The 18,811-nt window shown below is 48.6% G+C and overlaps 1 protein-coding gene across 4 annotated transcripts in view; it reads right to left on the bottom strand.

The window, feature by feature from the left end:
- Nucleotides 1–17,094, bottom strand: part of LOC105024888 (protein tyrosine phosphatase non-receptor type 12) — a 42,475-nt gene extending 25,381 nt beyond the window's left edge. For all 4 annotated transcript variants that reach the window (XM_029114532.2, XM_029114530.2, XM_029114533.2 and 1 more), the window contains exons 1-2: nucleotides 16,641–17,094; nucleotides 1,012–1,120 (exon numbers count right to left, since the gene is read on the bottom strand). In XM_029114532.2, the coding sequence (XP_028970365.2) occupies nucleotides 1,012–1,120; nucleotides 16,641–16,739 (208 nt within the window). In that variant the 5' untranslated portion in view covers nucleotides 16,740–17,094. The remainder of the gene's footprint in view (nucleotides 1–1,011; nucleotides 1,121–16,640) is intronic.
- Between the last annotated feature and the right edge of the window lie 1,717 nt (nucleotides 17,095–18,811).

Here is an 18,811-nt window from a genome sequence, read left to right as displayed (position 1 = left end):
GGCTTTAGAGCAAGTGAAACCAGTCCCTACGCGTAACGTGTGCCGGGACGCGTAACGTGTGCCGGGACGCGTAACGTGTGCCGGGACGCGTAACGTGTGCCGGGACGCGTAACGTGTGCCGGGACGCGTAACGTGTGCCGGGACGCGTAACGTGTGCCGGGACGCGTAACGTGTGCCGGGACGCGTAACGTGTGCCGGGACGCGTAACGTGTGCCGGGACGCGTAACGTGTGCCGGGACGCGTAACGTGTGCCGGGACGCGTAACGTGTGCCGGGACGCGTAACGTGTGCCGGGACGCGTAACGTGTGCCGGGACGCGTAACGTGTGCCGGGACGCGTAACGTGTGCCGGGACGCGTAACGTGTGCCGGGACGCGTAACGTGTGCCGGGACGCGTTTCAACTGGATTCTTTGTTGTCCTAGAGGATCCTGAGAGGATGCATGACTTTGCCGGTGTCTGTGCGTGACTTGGCATGTGTGTGTCCGTGTTTATGTTTCCAGTCTACTCAGAGCCCTTGTGCAGTAGCACTAAAGATTCTCTCCAGTTATTTCCATCTAACCCCCTGGATATAAAAGCCATTAGAGGCCAGAAAAACACACAAACACACACACAAACACACGTTTGTATGGCTATCCTCATGGGACCAGAAAATAGAAATTGCATGCTCCCTTGCCCTAATCTTAACCCTAACCCTAACCCTAACCCTAACCTCAATAAAGTAACATTTATGCCTACATTTTACCTAGATGTAATGCCTAACCTTAACCCTAAACTTAACCAACAACGCCTGGACCTTAAAGAAACCCAAATTCTAACTCTGAAATGAATTGTAAGTTTGACCCTAAACCCTGAGCCCGAAATTGACTTTTGCCTCATGGGGACCGGCAAAAGGTCCCCATGAGTAAAAAAATTTCTGGTTTTACTATAATCATGGGGACATTTGGTCCCCATGAGTATAGTTAGACCTAAAACACACCCACACACACACCTACACACACACACGATTCCTTACAAGGCAGTATATCTTTGTAGCGGTTCTTCTTGACGTTCTCCTCCTTCTCCCCAACGTTGGTGGGGTAGATCTTCTCCGTCCTGTACTTGGTCGATAATCTCCGTAATCTCTGCAGGAAGAGGAAAAGAAACGGGGGGGGGGTGACGTGTTGTTATGGCAACGTCAGCTTCAACATGGCCTCCGCCAGCGTGTCCTCCATGTAGGGCACGGAGGTGATGACACGGCTGGGGCGACAGAAGGTTAAGGTGCGGTGGAAAACGGCTGCCTTGGTATGACTGGTCAATATGAGCACACTAGATGGGGGGATTGATTTATTGGCGGGGTATGTTTCAGTGACATGGCGACCGCCCCCAGGAACTAGTGGCTTTATCTGTGGCGCCTCGTAGCTAGCCTAGCCATCTGCCTAAACTACGCTCCAAAAATGTGTTGGGCAACACACACACACACACACACAAACTCTACTGGTCCATTTCCTGAGCAGCCCAATAGTGTCCTTCAGTTGTGTGAAATGGTCTATAACAGCCCCAAAGAGAGCAACCCACACAGACACCGTCTCAAATCCACAGGGCCCTGATTCACCTCCACAGACAAGCTGCTGATACCTGAGGCCCGGTCCTGATCTACAAGGGTAGCTCCACATCCAGGCCCAGCTAGCACCGCTGTGGGGCCCAGCTAGCACCGCTGTGGGGCCCAGCTAGCACCGCTGTGGGGCCCAGCTAGCACCGCTGTGGGGCCCAGCTAGCACCGCTGTGGGGCCCTCTCCCCAAACCTTTAATCACAACGACAGTGATTCGTTCAGCTGCACTGTAGCGGAACACAGATTCCTCAGGGAGCCCAACAGAAATGAGACACTGACTGCCTCAGCACATCAGCTGAACGGTCCAGAGGACTGCAGATCAGACACGCACAAACACCAGGAGCCAACGGCTGAGGTGAAGTATGGTTCAGCCAACTGGTTCTGAGACACTTCGATCAGAGCAGAACATGTTTTTCTGCCCTTCGTCGTGCTGCTGCTGTCATTGAAGACAAGTGAGACAGCTCCAATAGCAACCATACTGTCCAAAACACAACACCCCACAATCTGAATGTGCAACAACACTGATAGGGCCCAAAATGGTAACATATTGTTCACCCGGCACAAACAGGGCTGACTAACCCTCAGAGCCTGGCTCCCGTCTAGGTTTCTTCCTAGGTTCCAACCTTACTAGGGAGTTTTTCCTGGCCACCATGCATCAATTTCCTGTTGTTGCAGGCTTTTTGGGGTTTTAAGGCAGGCTATCTGTAGAAGCAATTTGTGACAACAGTTGATGTAAAAAGGGCAATATGAAAAATGTGTTTGAGTACCCGATTCCAGAACTCTGCAGGCTCTTTCTGGTGTGTTTTTTAAGGCCGTCCATTTATTTAGGCCAACTAGTGTTTTTGCAACCTCGCAGGCTAGTCTCTGTAGTTTGGCTGGTGAATAAAGGTATGCTTACAGAAACAAAAACAAATATAGAACTAGTCGGTTTTAAACCAAGTCTGGATGGGCGAACTAAACACTGAGCCTTTAAAAACCTAAACAAAAAGGTATCTGCCTCTAGGCTTTGTGGGCAAGAGATCCTTTCATGCTTTATAATATGGACACAAACAGCACACTGTTTCCTTAACTGGCATCATGCTGCACATCCTTCAGAAAAGAGAGAAAGAGAGAGAGAGAAAGGGAGGGAGAGAGGGGTAGGGAGAGAGGGGGAGGGAGAGAGAGGGAAAAAAAATAAAGAAAAAGAACTAGGCAGAAACAGAAAAAACTAAGATCCACCCTCTGGTAACGTGATGTGAAGCAGAGGGCCCAGAGGCCTGTCTCCAGAGCCAGCCAACAGGGCTCTTCACTGGGCTGGTGTGTTGGGGGGCGGGGGGGTCCCTACAGTCTGCCGCTCTTGCCACATTTAGTCAGCGGCCTGGATGGCATCCCGCACCCCTTACATTGTGCACTGCTTCAGACCAGTGTCATTTGGCACGAGGCCACAACTAAAACCCCATCCGACGTAGAATTCACAGCCAGATCAATTGGACCGGCTTAATTCAGTTCCGACTTAAACGCCCTTTGCGTGGCAGTTCTCAGAGCTGCACTCATGCAACGCGGAGCGGTTAGAAAAACACTTCAGACACTAGACCAGTGTTGTTATTATAGGTGAGGGTGTGTGTGTGTGTCTGTGTGTGGGTGTGTGTGTGTGTGCGCACGCTGTCACCTGACCTGACTCATGACACCCAGCTTCAGGTCAAACAGGTCATTGGCTGGGGCTGGGCTTGTGAAAGCGGATTACGTTCGGTCGCAGACGATATGTCATTGTGTTTATGAAGTGAGGAGGCGCATCGCCCACCATCACGGGAGAGTTTGGGATTTGACCACTGTCTTCAGCTTACGTCCCCAGGGTACAGTCAACTTAAAATGATTACCATCTCTGCATTCAAAGGAAGTAGCTCACAAGCATTGGGTCAATTACAAACTAGTGTTAGCCAATGACTGGACGTTTATGCAAATAGCCAGGAATGAACAAACCTCAAACGTCCTACATAATGAAAGCTGTATGTCAAAATGCCACCCAGTTCACATGACCATGAGGAAGTGGATGAAAAGCTTCCATTTTTTGTTGTTGTAGTTGGTCATAAAATCACCAGAACACCCCTGTTATTCATTTGCCTTTCTCCCCCACCAGGTCACGTCGGGGCCCATGTAAATCCCCTACCCAACACTAGCATGTTTTCTTCTGAACCACTACGGTGACGCACGGCCACTGACAGCAGAAACCAAGTTAGACCGGACTCATTTGGGACCACGGTCGCGGTCACAGTGAGGGAGTGTACTGGGCTCCACATCACATCGGCCTGTTGATACTGGAGCTCTCTGGTCTGTGTGAAGACCTGGGGGTGTTCAGCACAGGGACACGTCGTCTCCACTGCCCTCCAACGTACTACTGAAAATGCATTGGAAGTGATTTCTCTTCCCTGCCTCTCAACCGGCCTGTAACCCCATCCAGCTTAGCTCTGCGTAACAGGAAGTTAAATATTTGGTGTGTGAGTGAGTGAGTGAGCGAGAGAGAGAGAGAGAGAGAGTGTGCGTGTGTGTGTGTGTGTGTACGCGTGCGTGCTTCCTGTGAGCTGTGCTATAATACTTCCACCGTCTGTCACTGGAGCAGAAAGCTCAGTTGTGTACCCGTGACCCCCCCCCCCAACCAACGCCCTTCTAGACCCTCTTAGCAGCAGCCATGCAAGACACCCCCGGATTTACCCTCAAACCCCTCCCCTCTCCTCTCCTCTCCTCTCATCCCTCCTCCATTCAATCTCTTTTCTCTGGCCCATTTCTACTCTCCTCAAACCATCTAATCCACCCACCCACCCGCCGCCACCGCCTCCTACACAGGGAAAAGGGGAGGGGGGGGGGGGGGGAATTCCCCTCCCCGTCTCCTTCCGCCAATGCAGTGAGACGAATCAGCGCCGGGTTGGGAGGGGGCGACGCCCTGTAGCTGTGTGCCAACATCAAAGACCCCCCTGGGGGGGGCAGATGGAGGGAGACTCTGGCGGCAGCTGAGCTGGCGTTGGAGACTGGGCTGGGTTCTGACCCCCATCCACTCTCAGCGGCTCGGCCTCCCCGTCACAGACAATGCAGACGCTGACCGGCCCACAGACGCTGACCGGCCCACCAGAGCAACACCAAGGACACAGGGTCGCCAAGAGGGCGGCTAACTGGCCGCCTGAACCGGCGGCCAGTTAGCCGCCGGTTCATTATTTTTTAACTACTTATGTTGTACTAGTACACTAAACAGGTATTCAAATTGTATTTAAGCAGTACTTCAATAGTAATACTTCCTCTTCTCCTGGCTCCTTCCCTTCTCTCCTGGCTCCGTCCCATCCTCCCTTCCTCTCATGTCTCCTTCCTCCCTCCCTCTCCAGGCTCCTTCCCTACCTCCCTCTCCTGGCTCCTTCCCTACCTCCCTCTCCTGGCTCCTTCCCTACCTCCCTCTCCTGGCTCCTTCCCTACCTCCCTCTCCTGGCTCCTTCCCTACCTCCCTCTCCTGGCTCCTTCCCTACCTCCCTCTCCTGGCTCCTTCCCTACCTCCCTCTCCTGGCTCCTTCCCTACCTCCCTCTCCTGGCTCCTTCCCTACCTCCCTCTCCTGGCTCCTTCCCTTCCTCCCTCTCCTGGCTCCTTCCCTTCCTCCTCTCCTGGCTCCTTCCCTTCCTCCCTCTCCTGGCTCCTTCCCTTCCAGCATAGCTACCTTCCTTCCAATCTGCCTTTTCCCCAAAACTCTCCCACTCTTTCCTTTTTTCTCAAACTCTCTCTTCTTCCTGTCGCTCTCCCGAGCTGAAAGAAAGGAGGGTGTTTGTTGTTATTCAGCCTTCCCTAAAACAGAGGATGGTAACCTACTTTCCTCCTGACTAAATAAGTTACCATGCAGAGCTGTGAGAGCGTGTGCACGCGCCATGTGCCTAAATAAGTAACCACTTGTGTTTTCCATTTTCCTAAATTATTCACAGCTAACGTGGTTTTTGTAGGTAGCACAAGTGCAGGGCTGTGGTTTGATTGGCTAGTTCACTAGTAGGCATGCTTCCTGGCTCTGGACTGTGATTGGTCACAGGACAGATCAGTCCTGGTGGGCAGGCAGAGGCTGTTGGTGACAGGGGCTACATGTTTCCATGGAAACTACATTAGGAGGGGGTGCCAGGATGTGTGTGTATCTGTGTGTGTATGGGGGGCAGGGGGTTGACAAGGTCAACTTGGCGCAGGAATAAACTCACAGGTGACAGAAAGAGACAGACAGAGACAGACAGACAAAAAGAGACAGGTCAGAGACAGGTCAGAGACCACCATTCTGTCTCTCAACCCTCAACAGAACAATCTGACGAAACTGAAGACTCACCAGACCACAGCTCTGACTGCAGGCTTCAGACAGATTACTACTAGCTACTATTTTCCAAGACTCACCAGACCACAGCTCTGACCGGCACCCTCAGAGAGACACACAGCAGTGATGTCAACAGATGTGATGTCAACAGACAACCAGTAAGACGTCACATATCGCCACGGAAAACATGGCAGGGGTCACATAGGTCAGAAGGAACCAATGACAGTCAGGACAGCCAGATGAGGGCAGTCTACTATTCCCCTACTTGACCCAGAATGCACTGGAAGTGGGTGGAGGGGGGGCGGTAGCAGTGGGCACTTCGCCAACAGGTCACATGTTCTGCTACCCCCCCCCAAAGAAATACACACAAGCCATCATAATCACACAACAGCACGCATTCACGTGCACGATCACCCATACACTGCTCTGTGGCAGGAAGTGGTACAGAGGAGGAGGAGTCAGACAGGCTCAGTCAGGCAGTTTAAAAAATGCCACTCAACACCCCCTCTTAAAGAGCAATAGCAAGAGCCTTGTCTAGATCACAACATCCCTCCAAACTGTATTACAGAACAAGTAGGAGACCGACCAGAGAGGATAGCAAGAGGCCAATGGCAGCTTTGAATGATCTACAGGCTATTATGACGAAGACTGGCAAGTGTTCATGTGACAACAATACTCCAAGTCTACAAATATGTCATGTACTTCAGGGTGGCAAAAAGGAAGACATTAATCTTGAAAGCCCTGATGTTTAAAGTGTGCCCATTTCTGTAGCCAGGGTGCAAAAGATTTTGCGGTCCGACAAAACTGAAATGGAACATGTTGGCTTAAATGCGCAAAATCATTGAATTTGGTGCAAACCCAACAGCACACATCAGCCAAAGAACTCCATCCCCACTGTGATGCATGGTGGTGGCAGCATCATGTCATGGGGAGGTTTCTAATGTTGAGGGAATGGGGCATTTATCGGGATGGAATAAAAAAAACAAATGGATCTATGTACATAACAGTCCCGCTTCTGCTGCATATTCTGAACTGTTTTGAAAAGAAGAATGGTCGAATATTGCAAAATCTTGGTGTCCAATTCACAGTTACGGAGGTTCATCCTATTTAATCTACAGACTTTGAATTTAATTCATTACATTAATTTAAATAAAATTTTCGATTCACACTAGAAACTCGCTGCACTGTAAGAGAAAACAGGTAATGCAATTAAATCAAAGCTAAATGTGGGAACATTTCAAGAGCGTGCAAACTTTCCATAGGCACTGTACATGTTGGCTGTTGGCATTTATGGGTGAACACATTCACCTTAGTGCAGAATAAACTTGCGATAGCCTATGCAGAGCTGTGGTGGGGTTCGTCGGGGTTGATCAGCTGTGGTCACGCAGACAAAAAGGACCCGATCCGACCCAACCTTGGGTTCCTCGGTTCCACCCATCAGTCCCTGTTCTGAAGACAGTTCCAGCCTTTACGAGACCATCAACGACGGTCCTGAAAAGTTCCTGGGAACGGGGTTTGAAAGCAATGCTACGCTGCGGCATCCACGTGGTTTCCGCGAGACGCACAGCGGGTTTAGGGGCAACGACATCTGCTGCCGTAGTCAACTTCCTGCTACACTCCCAGGGGCATAACAGTAATCAACCCTTTCTCTCTCTCATCATTACAAGAGGGGTTTGAACATGCGGTCAGAGTTGCCCTACGATATTCGGCGGCAGAAAAACAGCGGAGCTGCATTTAGGCTAACAGAGGCCTTCTGGAAAAGTCACTGCTACACAGGAAGGGGATCAAACAAGGACCCTTCCAGCCTCCCGCCTGGGCTCTCTCTCTGGGGGGAGACAGGGTGCAGAAAGGAGAAGGGAGTGAGGATTTCTAACTAGTCTACTAAAACACCACTTGGTCTTTGAACGACACCCAAAGGACATGTGCTGTTTAGGGGTTGCCTACACAGATAGCGGTGCAAGATGTTTGTCGCGGCGTGAAAGACATCTACGTGCCGGTTTTGACGGGCCCGGCTTCAGCACTAACCTGAACGGTTGAAAGACCAATTAGCGGCGGGAAAATTAACCCCATCCTTCAGCAGTTCCGGAACAAGAGTCAAATGGGGACAACCTTCATCAGCCGCACCATCTAGCAGAAATGCTCCAGCGACATAATCAGCTAATTAGCATTATCAGGCTAGGCTAGCCGACGGGAGGAAACAAGCACAAACTAACAGGGCATAAAGCATGAAGTCTAAGTGGGCCATGTAGGTCAGTAGTAGAGAATGTGGGCCACTCAAGGGTGTGGTTATGCAGGGGTTAAGGGCGTGCGTTGGGAGAGAGCAAGAATGTCGCAGGAGAGATTCCACGTCTCCCAGGCTACGTGCGGCTGTACCAGGCAGGGACAGAAAACTCCTGCCAGCCTATCAGGGGTGGACTCTTCATCGGTTGTGCCATCATTACTCGTTCGTTGCCGTGGTCATTAAGATTCTATAGACGCCGCGGTCACATTGAGGACCAGACGCTGAACAAGGGCTAACAACTTGAAACCAGAGGCAATTACCGTACCTGAACCGGGGTCAATTACTTACCTGAAAATTACAATATAGGGGCATGGAAATGGAACAACACAACTAAAGCTGGGGAATATTTCATCTAAAAACAGCATTACCATCATCATCATCATCATCATTATTATTATAATATCAAATTGTGATGCAACGTGCAAGCCATGAATAGTAAAAGGCTGTAATGGAATTCATTAATGAAATGGCATCAAACAGATCATGTCTGAAGAAGGTTGGATGTCCAAAAGCTCTCCATTAAATTGAGATCTGCGTTGCTCCGGAGTGTGTGAAAATTATTTCCCTCACCAGTCATCTATGGTATGGGGGAAAGGATTATCAACATTAGCAGAAGTTCAAAACTGACAACGACACACTCAAGTAGAACCAAAGCAGGTATTTACGAAACACCAAGACAGATTTGCTTTAATGGAAAATCATCAAGCGGCAGTCGAGTTAGTTTCCGTGACGACACAATTGGGAAAAGTGTATGTGGACATTTCATGGACATCCTAGCCATGAAAAAACAAGGCCGCTAAAAATCTGATCACACCATCAACCTTGAAAGAGGAAACAGGTTGAGCAGTCCCAATACTGACATCCCCAGCGGTCTTATGAACACAGACAGATGCACGCGCAAACACACGAGGCAGTGGAGGAAGTCAGGCTAATTACCCATCATCCCCCTGCCTCACAGAAGCCCTGGGACCAGGAAGAACAGGAACAGAATGTTCTCAACAGGAAAAGAACAAACCCCTGACTCTACACAAAAAGGGTTACTCAGGATTACATCAAACTGAAACTGTAGGGGAGCCCCATAAGTTCTTTGAATAAACCCTGTTACATGGCTGTTACGGGCGGGGCCTGTCCATGGGCGGGGCCCGTCAACGCATGGCTGAGATTTTCCAGACAGATTTCAGAAGTATGACAGTTACAAAGACATTCGTGCGGAAGCTCAGGCGCTGGCCGTTGGGGCTCCAGGAAGGAAGTGTGTTTCCGAGGGGGGTCCGCCACCGGCCAGAACATAGGAAACACCTGAGGGAGTAATGTAAAGGGGGGGGGGGGGGGGGTTGGGGGTGTCTTACCCCAGTGAGAGGCAACCCACCTCATTTGGGCAGCCCGCCAGCCCAGGTCACGGCACCTTGGAAAGGCACCAAGTGCGCGCGCACACATACAGGCATTCAGGACACATTCCACATACGCCCTGCCAACATACCCAATGTCAGTCAAGCATGCACAAACACACTCCCCACCCCCCACACAGCTGACACACACGTGCTCCTGCATGTTAGGAGGAGAGCATTTCTGCCGAGGTACGCAGGTTTTGACAGGAGGGGGAGAAAAGGAGAATCAATCACCTGATAGATAGCAACTGACAACAAAAAAATAAAACCCAGAAGACTCTCAGAGAACTGGCTCTAGGAGAAAATTAAATACTGCTAGAGAATTAGATTTTTGAAGAGGAGTGCGTTTCCAATTGCTACATTCAAACGTCACTTGTTGCTCCTCTGAGCAGGCTACACTCACTCGGGGCAGAAGGTGGCAATTACTGCCTCATTAGAAGGTGTTAATTGCTAGCTAGTTAACTGAAGGGCTACGGCATTCAGCGGCTACTAGCCAGTTAGATCCTCCTTTGTACTCGGGAGCGGCTTTAAGCCGACGTTGAGGAAGTGTGTTCCTTTGGCATAACAAAAACGTCAGATCACAAGTGCTTCTAGCAGGACACACGGTATGGAGACACGGTACGGAGACACGGTACGGAGACACGGTATGCGGCTAACGTGTTAGCGTTCATTAAGAGAGACGCGCGGGGCAGAGTGATCCATTACTGAGCAGAGAGCAGAAATCATTTGGTGGAAGAGTAAACAGAAAAGGCTGAGAACCACGGACCTGGGGCTTCCATCCTGTCCCTCGCAGTAGCTAGGATATCATTCACAGGGTGTTTGGGGTTAAAGGTCACAGTGAGCGGAAAAGGGACGTTCAGCTGATGCTAGCGCGCGCGCACACACAGTAGTGTGAGATGAGGGGGGGAAGAGTAGCACTGGAGAATGATTGTGGGCCATTTTCTATTTTCTCAGCTGGGGGATTGTTCAGACCAAACACAGGAAGTGTACAGTCACACGGACCAGAGCAGGACGAATTGGTGGCTTTAATTCTCCCTTCTTCCCTGCATCTCCACCCAGTCAGCCTGAAACACACCGCTCTGTATGCTACATAAAGCGGTCCTGTAACAGACCACTGGGTGGTTTGAATCCCAAAAGCTGATTCTCTGATAGCTGTGGTCGTGGAGATTGTATACCACAGGTATGAGATCACATCACTTTTCGGTAGTCTGAGTCAATAACAGGTTTATAAGACCAAGTGGCATTTGGGGGGGGGGGTTGTGGTTTATTGTCAACATACCACAGCTACGTGATGTGTTGGCCTTATACCACATCCCCCTCGTGTTCACTGCTTAAGTACACTATGGTCATAAGTATGATTGGGTTTTTTTTTTTATGTACTGTTGCTCTTCTATTGAGGATGGAAGATTAGATGCTGCTAGAAGTTATGTTGAAGGAACTCCTCCCTCTGGTTTAAAAGACCAATGCCCCAGGGCCACCCAAAAACACCAACGAGGCCACCCAATCATCCGCAGCTTCGTATTGGCTCACTCCTTATATTTAAACGAACGTGCTCAGAAAAACAGGTGTTTGAGAAGTTAGACAGACCGACACGCGGGACAGACCGACACGCGGGACAGACCGACACGCGGGACAGACCGTAGTAATAAAACCAAAATGTCTGTATGTTATTGTGTTTCACAGGGTTTTCAGGAAACCGTGACAACATGGCAAGACACCGACATAAAAAGCAGGAGGCGGCAGTAGGAGAGAAAAAGAAGAAAGGAAGAGAGTTAAGAAAGAAGTACAGAGGAATAGTGTCATTTCTGGATCTGCAGCTGCTGTGGCTCAGTACCATCCAGCAGTGTCATGTCTGGATCTGCAGCCACTGTGGCTCGGTAGTGTTAGATAAACCAGATGTGGGGATGTGTAATTTGTATTGTCTTGTTAAACGAACTCATGTTTTCACAGCCCACGACTAGGCCATCAAACGTCTGAAATAGACTGACTCACACAGACTATGAATGCGCTTCTGTAAATCAGTTCACTGTGCTCCTGTAAATCTCACACACACACACACACACACACACACACACACACACACACAAACACACAATCCCAGAGAGAGAGAAAGAGAGCAAACGGGGGACAAGTGGACACACACACACACACACACACAGAGAGAGAGAGACAGACAGACACAAACACACACAGTATTATAGCATCATTTCCTGTGTGTAATGATCTGGGTCTGAACACTCTGGGAATGCTCCAACTTTATGGGTCAGCTTTGATCCAGCTAAACCTTCCCACAACAGACGCTATCAAGTCCACACACACACACACACACACACACACACACACACACACACAGTCTAATCCCTCACAAAGCAGAAACACTTCCCACCAGGTGCGAACACTGGCTACACAACCAGCTTGGCCAAAAAAAAGAGCGGTGTATATTGGTAGTCACAAAAGTGTGACCGGAAAGTGGAGGTTCACAGGGCGTTGCAAGAAATTCACACAAAACGGAAGAAGCCCACCTATTTCTGTGTGCATATTGATACGAGTGTGTGCACACCCAAGTGTGGGCGAAAGCTTGAAAGATTACACCACAACGAACCACAGACCAACTTCCACAGCCATGTAGTACCGGACACCTAGAACAGAAACACTGAAAGGTGTCAAAGATGATTCAACAGAGGCCAGACATAAACACACCAACCTTATGTCACTTGGGATAAGAGAGACTGCTAAGTGACAAATGTTGTATTTTATTTTTCACACAGATGATAACTTCAAACGGGGCCAAACCAAAGCTCCCTCTGTTAGTCTGGGTTCTCGTTTTATTGACAATGATTCAGGTTGAGGAGACAAAGAACTGTAATGGTCACTCACACGGTGTTGTCTATCATAGCAGACCGCCACATCGCGGCGGTTCCTCATGCGTTCACACTGCAGGCACACATCTAACATGGAGGCCTAGTCCTCAGTAGGCACACGCTGGGGGCCTCGCTTTGTTTTGCCCGGTAAGTCTGACTAAGAACACATTCTCAGCAACGACCTGGAAGCACTTTGGGTAAACTGCCTTGTTCGTGGACAGAACGGACGATTTTCACCTTGCCGACTATGTTCAAGCGACCTATCAGTTGCGCCCGCCACAAAAAATGAAGCCCCTCTACTCAAGTACAGGGATCTAAAGAGCCCCAATTTCACTCACAAGTAAATATTTTGATGTGCAACATGGATTTTACTGTGAAAAAATTAAGGGGTTCTGGCTTTGATATCTAAATATTTTAAATCATGATTCTACAATTCTGAACTTATCCAAACAAACTCCGCTGCTTCATCTTAAAAAAAAAACAGTCTGCTAAATACCACAGAATCCTCAATCAGGATTTCAGAGAGAGCTCCATGAAAATGAAAGGGGAAAGCTGTGGCACTTTCATACAGGCCTCTGATCATAGTTTAACCACGTCGAAGGTGTGCGAGTCGGTGATCAAACATTAAATAATCACCCACCACAGCTAGCCAACTAACCAGAGAGGGCTGGTCACAGCACGACCTGCGCCCACTCCGTGGACCAATCAGAACGGCTGTTACAGAGTCTCTGGTGACTTAACACTCTGATGATACACAGTAGAGTGATGCCTGTTTAAAGAGACTGGACACACGGCTAACGAAGAGGCCTACTGCCGGTGTGTTAGCTTTATCTTCTGATGCGCAGGGGCCGGGGGAGATGTGCAGGGGCCGGGGGAGATGTGCAGGGGCCGGGGGAGATGTGCAGGGGCCGGGGGAGATGCGCAGGGAAACACACAAACATCCTCGCAATTAAATTAGAGACGCAAATCTCATATTTGTTGATCCTTTGTTTTTCTGTTGTGTTTAAAATCTTCATGTTAGTTGATTCGTAAACTGTTTTATTATTTCTGTCTAAACCTCACCAACAACACACAGTCTCTCTCTCTCACACACACACACACACACACACACACACACACACACACACACACACACACACACACACACACACACACACACACACACACACACACACACACACACACACACACACACACACACACACACACACACACACACACACACACACACACACACACACACACACACACACACACACACACACACACACACACACACACACACACACACACGTCTAGACAAGATTCAGACACAGTTGATAAGCCCAGTCTGTGACTGCGTGTGTGTTGGAATTGGGATGGCAGCTCTCCTCCCATGTCGGCTCCGCCTCCACAAACTGATTACTCAGAATCACATCAAAGGCAGTTAGCATGCTAGCAACCCTCTGACTGAAAGACCTCAGGCAGTGCTTACTTAGCATGCAGCCCCGAGACAGCACCAGCGCAAGCGGTGAACTGAACAAATTAAACGACTTACGTGCACATTGTGAAAAGTTATGTAAAAATCACAAAAAAAAATGCCTGATTAAAATTAGTAACAGAAAATGCGTTATGACACCGTGTGACGCAGACATGCACACACACACCGTGAGGGAGTTCCTCCGGGTCAGAGTTCAAACCATTCGCAGGTCAGTTAGCGCACGCACATGCGGACAAAGAGAGGGGGTCAAACGCATGTTCTAAAACCGTTTTGACATCCGTGCTTCTCACACAGCATCTATACCAAAATCCGATCACGGAGCGTGTAACTACTTTGGTAGAGACGTGAACACGACAGAACCTACAGCAACAGGGCCACAGGCTCCGGTGACAACCCATGTGTCGGAGAAGACGACACAACGACCACATTCACACAAGCGCACACACTCCGACATCGTTTCCACTAACTGATCTTTTGACTGATCACGTCCAATCTTTGGTTTGCCCGAGAGATGAGCTGACTGATCAAAAAAAAAACGGAAAGCCAGCGTAAACCCGGCCAATCACACACGGGGCCTCAGAACATCCTGCTCCTGTGACGTGGACAGCAACAGCCCCTGACCTGGACGTTTGCGGCGTGGGAACAGCTTCCAGGGCCGACATCCCCGCCCACCTAGCGGCTAAGACAGACAGCTCTGGGTGCAGGACGAATCCCCAGAAGACATCACCACGCCAATATGCTCCGGGTCTCGCACTTCAACAACCTCAAAGAGGTTGCCTCTCAGAACCTACATGCAGCGTCACACCAGATCACATTCTTCTTTCCATTTGCTCTGACTAAACCCCCCCCCCCCCCCTTGTCAGACAGCCACGGTCTCCAGTGTGTGCCGGTGGTTGGTTAAAATCCCCCCTACTCCCCAAGAAGTTATGGGGAGGCAGCTGAACTCAGTAGGTAAGTCTTCTGTGTAACTGCGCCCTGTTGCCACCCCTGAAACATAACCCGGTGTGGGTCCCCAATGACAGCACACGGCCTAAACACCAGCCCTTCACACCGTAAGCACGCCAGGGAAAAAGTAGTGAACAGCACCAACCGACTGGCGCAGTCTGACCCGTTTCCGGGACCCCCTGCGGCTGATAAAAAGTCAAAACAACGGTTAGCATGGATTTGCATCCAATTTGTCTGCAGCGGACTCCCGCTGCATTCCACTCTTCGGGCACATTAGCATGTCAATACTGCACAGGACTCACACAGTCTAGGATTTCAGGTTAGGGCCAATACCATTAGTCACTGAGTGATAACTGAACAACCCAGGGGCTTGGGTCAGGGGACGATTACAGGCGGCTAAGCGAGCCGTACAAAAAAAAAATGCTCTAGTCAAAAGGTTTAGCATGTCAATAAGATTATATATTTTGAAACTACTAGCCTACGTCATCATTAACCTTTCCAAATAATAACGTTATGGCGGACTGCTATCCAACTCAGTGGAACAATTCTAATAAGGTTATAAAAAATAATCAGCATGTAATAACAACATGTGGACAGGAGTGGAGCGAACAACAGTCCCATACCACTTCCTCTAGCAATCCTTATTTCGTAGTAGAGGCTGCGCTCCAACGCCCCTGATCTTTGCGCAACATCCGTTAAGTTCCCTCTTGCCTGTTCAAAGCCCACCGACATAGTTGGCTGGCTGGGACAGGCCAGGCCAGATAGAGCATCGCCACATACCAACCCGTTTTGTGTGGAACACAAAATCCACGCAGATAAATGATTTACCAATACAGTTTGAACGTGTAGTGATGCAATAGTAGGAATATCATCCGGTAAATAAAATACCAGTGCGTTAAGGGGGGAAAAATACACGAAATCGGAATGAGATGGACAAAGAAGTATGGAGTGGGACTGGGTGAAAGTTAGCTATAGTAGCTAGCCACCCGGTTAGCAATGCCTGGTATGCTATTATTTCTAGTGTGTATTTTTTTTTTATACAAATAAGGCATTGTATTTATTATTAATGTGTTGATTGAACACAGTAACACCATTGACTGGTATAATATAAAATGCTCAATTAAATTGCCAGCAACACGACTCATCCCATCAGACGCTGTCCTGTTAGCTTGCCCACTCTGGCTGTTGACAAAGATTTCAAGTCTTCAATTGATCGATCTGACCATTTAAACTATCAATATTCAAACATGCAGCTAGTAGGATGTAATATGATCTTGACAGGGAAGTTTGGCCAGCTAGCTCTAGCTAATGAGTGGATCGATCGCCACACTCCCGTAGCTAGTCGGTACGAGCCAAGTGGTACGCATAGCACGCCTAAACTAGAAGTAGATATATTAATGTTTAACTGTCGACCATAATAAAATACTGCAGTGAAAAGCCCCTGGGCTGAAGGAAAAGGCTCACTTCTGAGAGGGGGAACAATCCTGCCCTAGGCCGCGTTACAAGCCTTGAGATTGGAATGAGGGGATTGCACGAGATGTGTAGGGCTGGATAGTTAGCCTAGCAGGGAGCGTTCACACGGGAAAGGGAAGCATCATCGAGGAACAAAAAATTAGCGCAGACCAAGCCGCTCTATCTACTGTTAACCCATCACTTACTAACGCCACGATTACATTGTGTGAAAACCAACAAGTCGACACATCGCCCATTTGCGGGTAAGAACTGAGTAAACATGGGTTAGACCAGTTTTACTGTGCTGGCGTGGAGTGGGGTGACGATGTATGGCTGGCGGCTCTCACCATAAAGTCACTGCCGAAGTTATCCTCTCCTTTCTGGTCGCCCTCTCGCATAACACATACCCCCTGGATGAACTTTCTCAATATATTCGCCTGGTCCATCCTCTCAGCCCCTCTGTCCGGTTGTTTTCCGGCGTTCCCACGGTATATAAAAGGAATCCAAAGTGGGGGAAACGGTGAAAAATAAATAAATAGTTTAGGTTACGAATCCTCGCAGAGAATCATTTCAACACCGCCTACCGCCCCATGTTCTTTTTGTATTATCTTCAAGACAATATTAATCCACACGAAAGGCGCGATTCCTCAATTGCTGCTTATAAGTATATGACACGAATTATGACTATACACTGACTGTCGTTACTTAAATATATAAACGTGTACACCGGTTCGCTAACACACTCAATGCTGCCACATTAACTACTAAAGTCAGAAACCACTAAACCTGCATCACCGCCGCTCAAAAGCAGCTTGGAAATGTTACCGCCCATTTCACAATATGGACTACTGCGATTGAACTGTAGCTTCCAGGAATTAGTTCGTGATTGGTTAAAATGTTGCGTCAATCCAACAATCGAATGATTTAAGTTGCCCCAGAGCACATCAATCACTGAGTCTCTTCTCGCTCTCATTGGTCACAGGCCCTTACGGTGTTATGGATTGTTACAATTGATTGGCACATCGAGTGCTGCCCTATATTGTGTAATGATTACAAAGAGAAAGACAATGTTTCATGCGGTTGAAAGTAGGCTATACTGCCTTATAATATCCGTGAACTGTGCGGAACACGGACCTTTTTGTTCCTCAACCATCTCTGATCTCTTGCTGTTATCTCAGTACACACGCTCGAATTATTGCCCTGTAGAGGTGATCAGACTCAGTGTATACCTTCCCAGAAACTCTAATTCTGTCACCTTCGCGTCTATTAAAAATAATAAGAATTGTGATTGAGATTTCTTGCTGTATCAAGGGGACAACGACAAATAAAAATAAAACAATTAGGCCTTCCCATAGAATAGCCTACCAGCTTCCAGTTCTTCTACTCTACCCCTACTGGGCTCTGTGCAGAAATATTGCCCCACTCTCTTTTGGGGATAGGCAGGGGGTCATTTAAAACAAAGAGAGGGAGTTCAAAGGAGGATGTCATCACACGCTCTTGAATGACGAATCCACCCTGGCCTCAGCCACGCTTGGTTCTCTAGTTCCTGTTTGTTTACAGATCTCCTCAACAAGCCACTTCAAAGCCACCCTCCTCCTCGCCAAGTCACTTTCATGTAACGGGCGGACAGATCTCACTGGGAGACCATTGTAAAGGATAGATCCCACTGGGATAGATCCCAATGGGAGACCGTTGTAACGGATAGATCCCACTGGAAGACCGTTGTAACGGACATATCCCATTGTAACGGTGAGAGTATAAATAACTTCTCCAACTTTCTTTACTTTATTTGACCGCATGTCTGGCAGAAGGTTTTGGGTCCTGTGTGGCTCAAGTTTGGCCAATTCATTCGTTGACTGTGGTTTCATTATTTTTCCAGTCTGCCTATTTTCCGGTATGTCCCGTATCTGCTTTACCGACTCGAAATTAGCGCTTGCTCTGATCTGTGTTATTGTCTGTGTTTGTTGGTGCTTTTACTGTACATGTCACTTCTAAATATTGTTTTTCATATTGCTGTAATGTCTTTGTGCTCATCAGAACTATCATCATCTAAATCAGCGGTGTCCGAGCTGTGGGCTGTCGTCAAGGCCGCGGTTCTACAGTGCAGCCATGTTTACACACATATGTACCTCGTTGCTATTTTGGGAATTCCAGCTGTAGAGGTTCCAATGCTTTTATTTGTGACCATCTTAACCGATCCACTTTCACTCTGTCTCGTAAGATACTAACGCCCTTCACCGATGATGGACAAGTCGAGTGAAAACATTCGGGAACCACCATTCTTAATTAAAAACAGCACGCCATTGGATTTTTTTGTGAGTGTCCACTCACAGTTACAGTTCTTATATTACTTGTCTGGTGTCTATTTTGGAGCCGTTTGATAAGATGACAAAAACCCCCACCTATGAAGGACAGTGGTGCAATTCATCGCTGGACTCGACTGCTGCTAAAACTCAGAGGACTGATCTTCCCACATTTGTTCACTTCCCTGTGAACTGGGATGCATTGTGTTTGCATA

Source organism: Esox lucius, chromosome 18 (assembly GCF_011004845.1).
Source record: "Esox lucius isolate fEsoLuc1 chromosome 18, fEsoLuc1.pri, whole genome shotgun sequence".
NCBI classification, from domain to species: Eukaryota; Metazoa; Chordata; class Actinopteri; order Esociformes; family Esocidae; genus Esox; species Esox lucius.
This window is presented reverse-complemented; position numbering and strand designations above follow the sequence as displayed.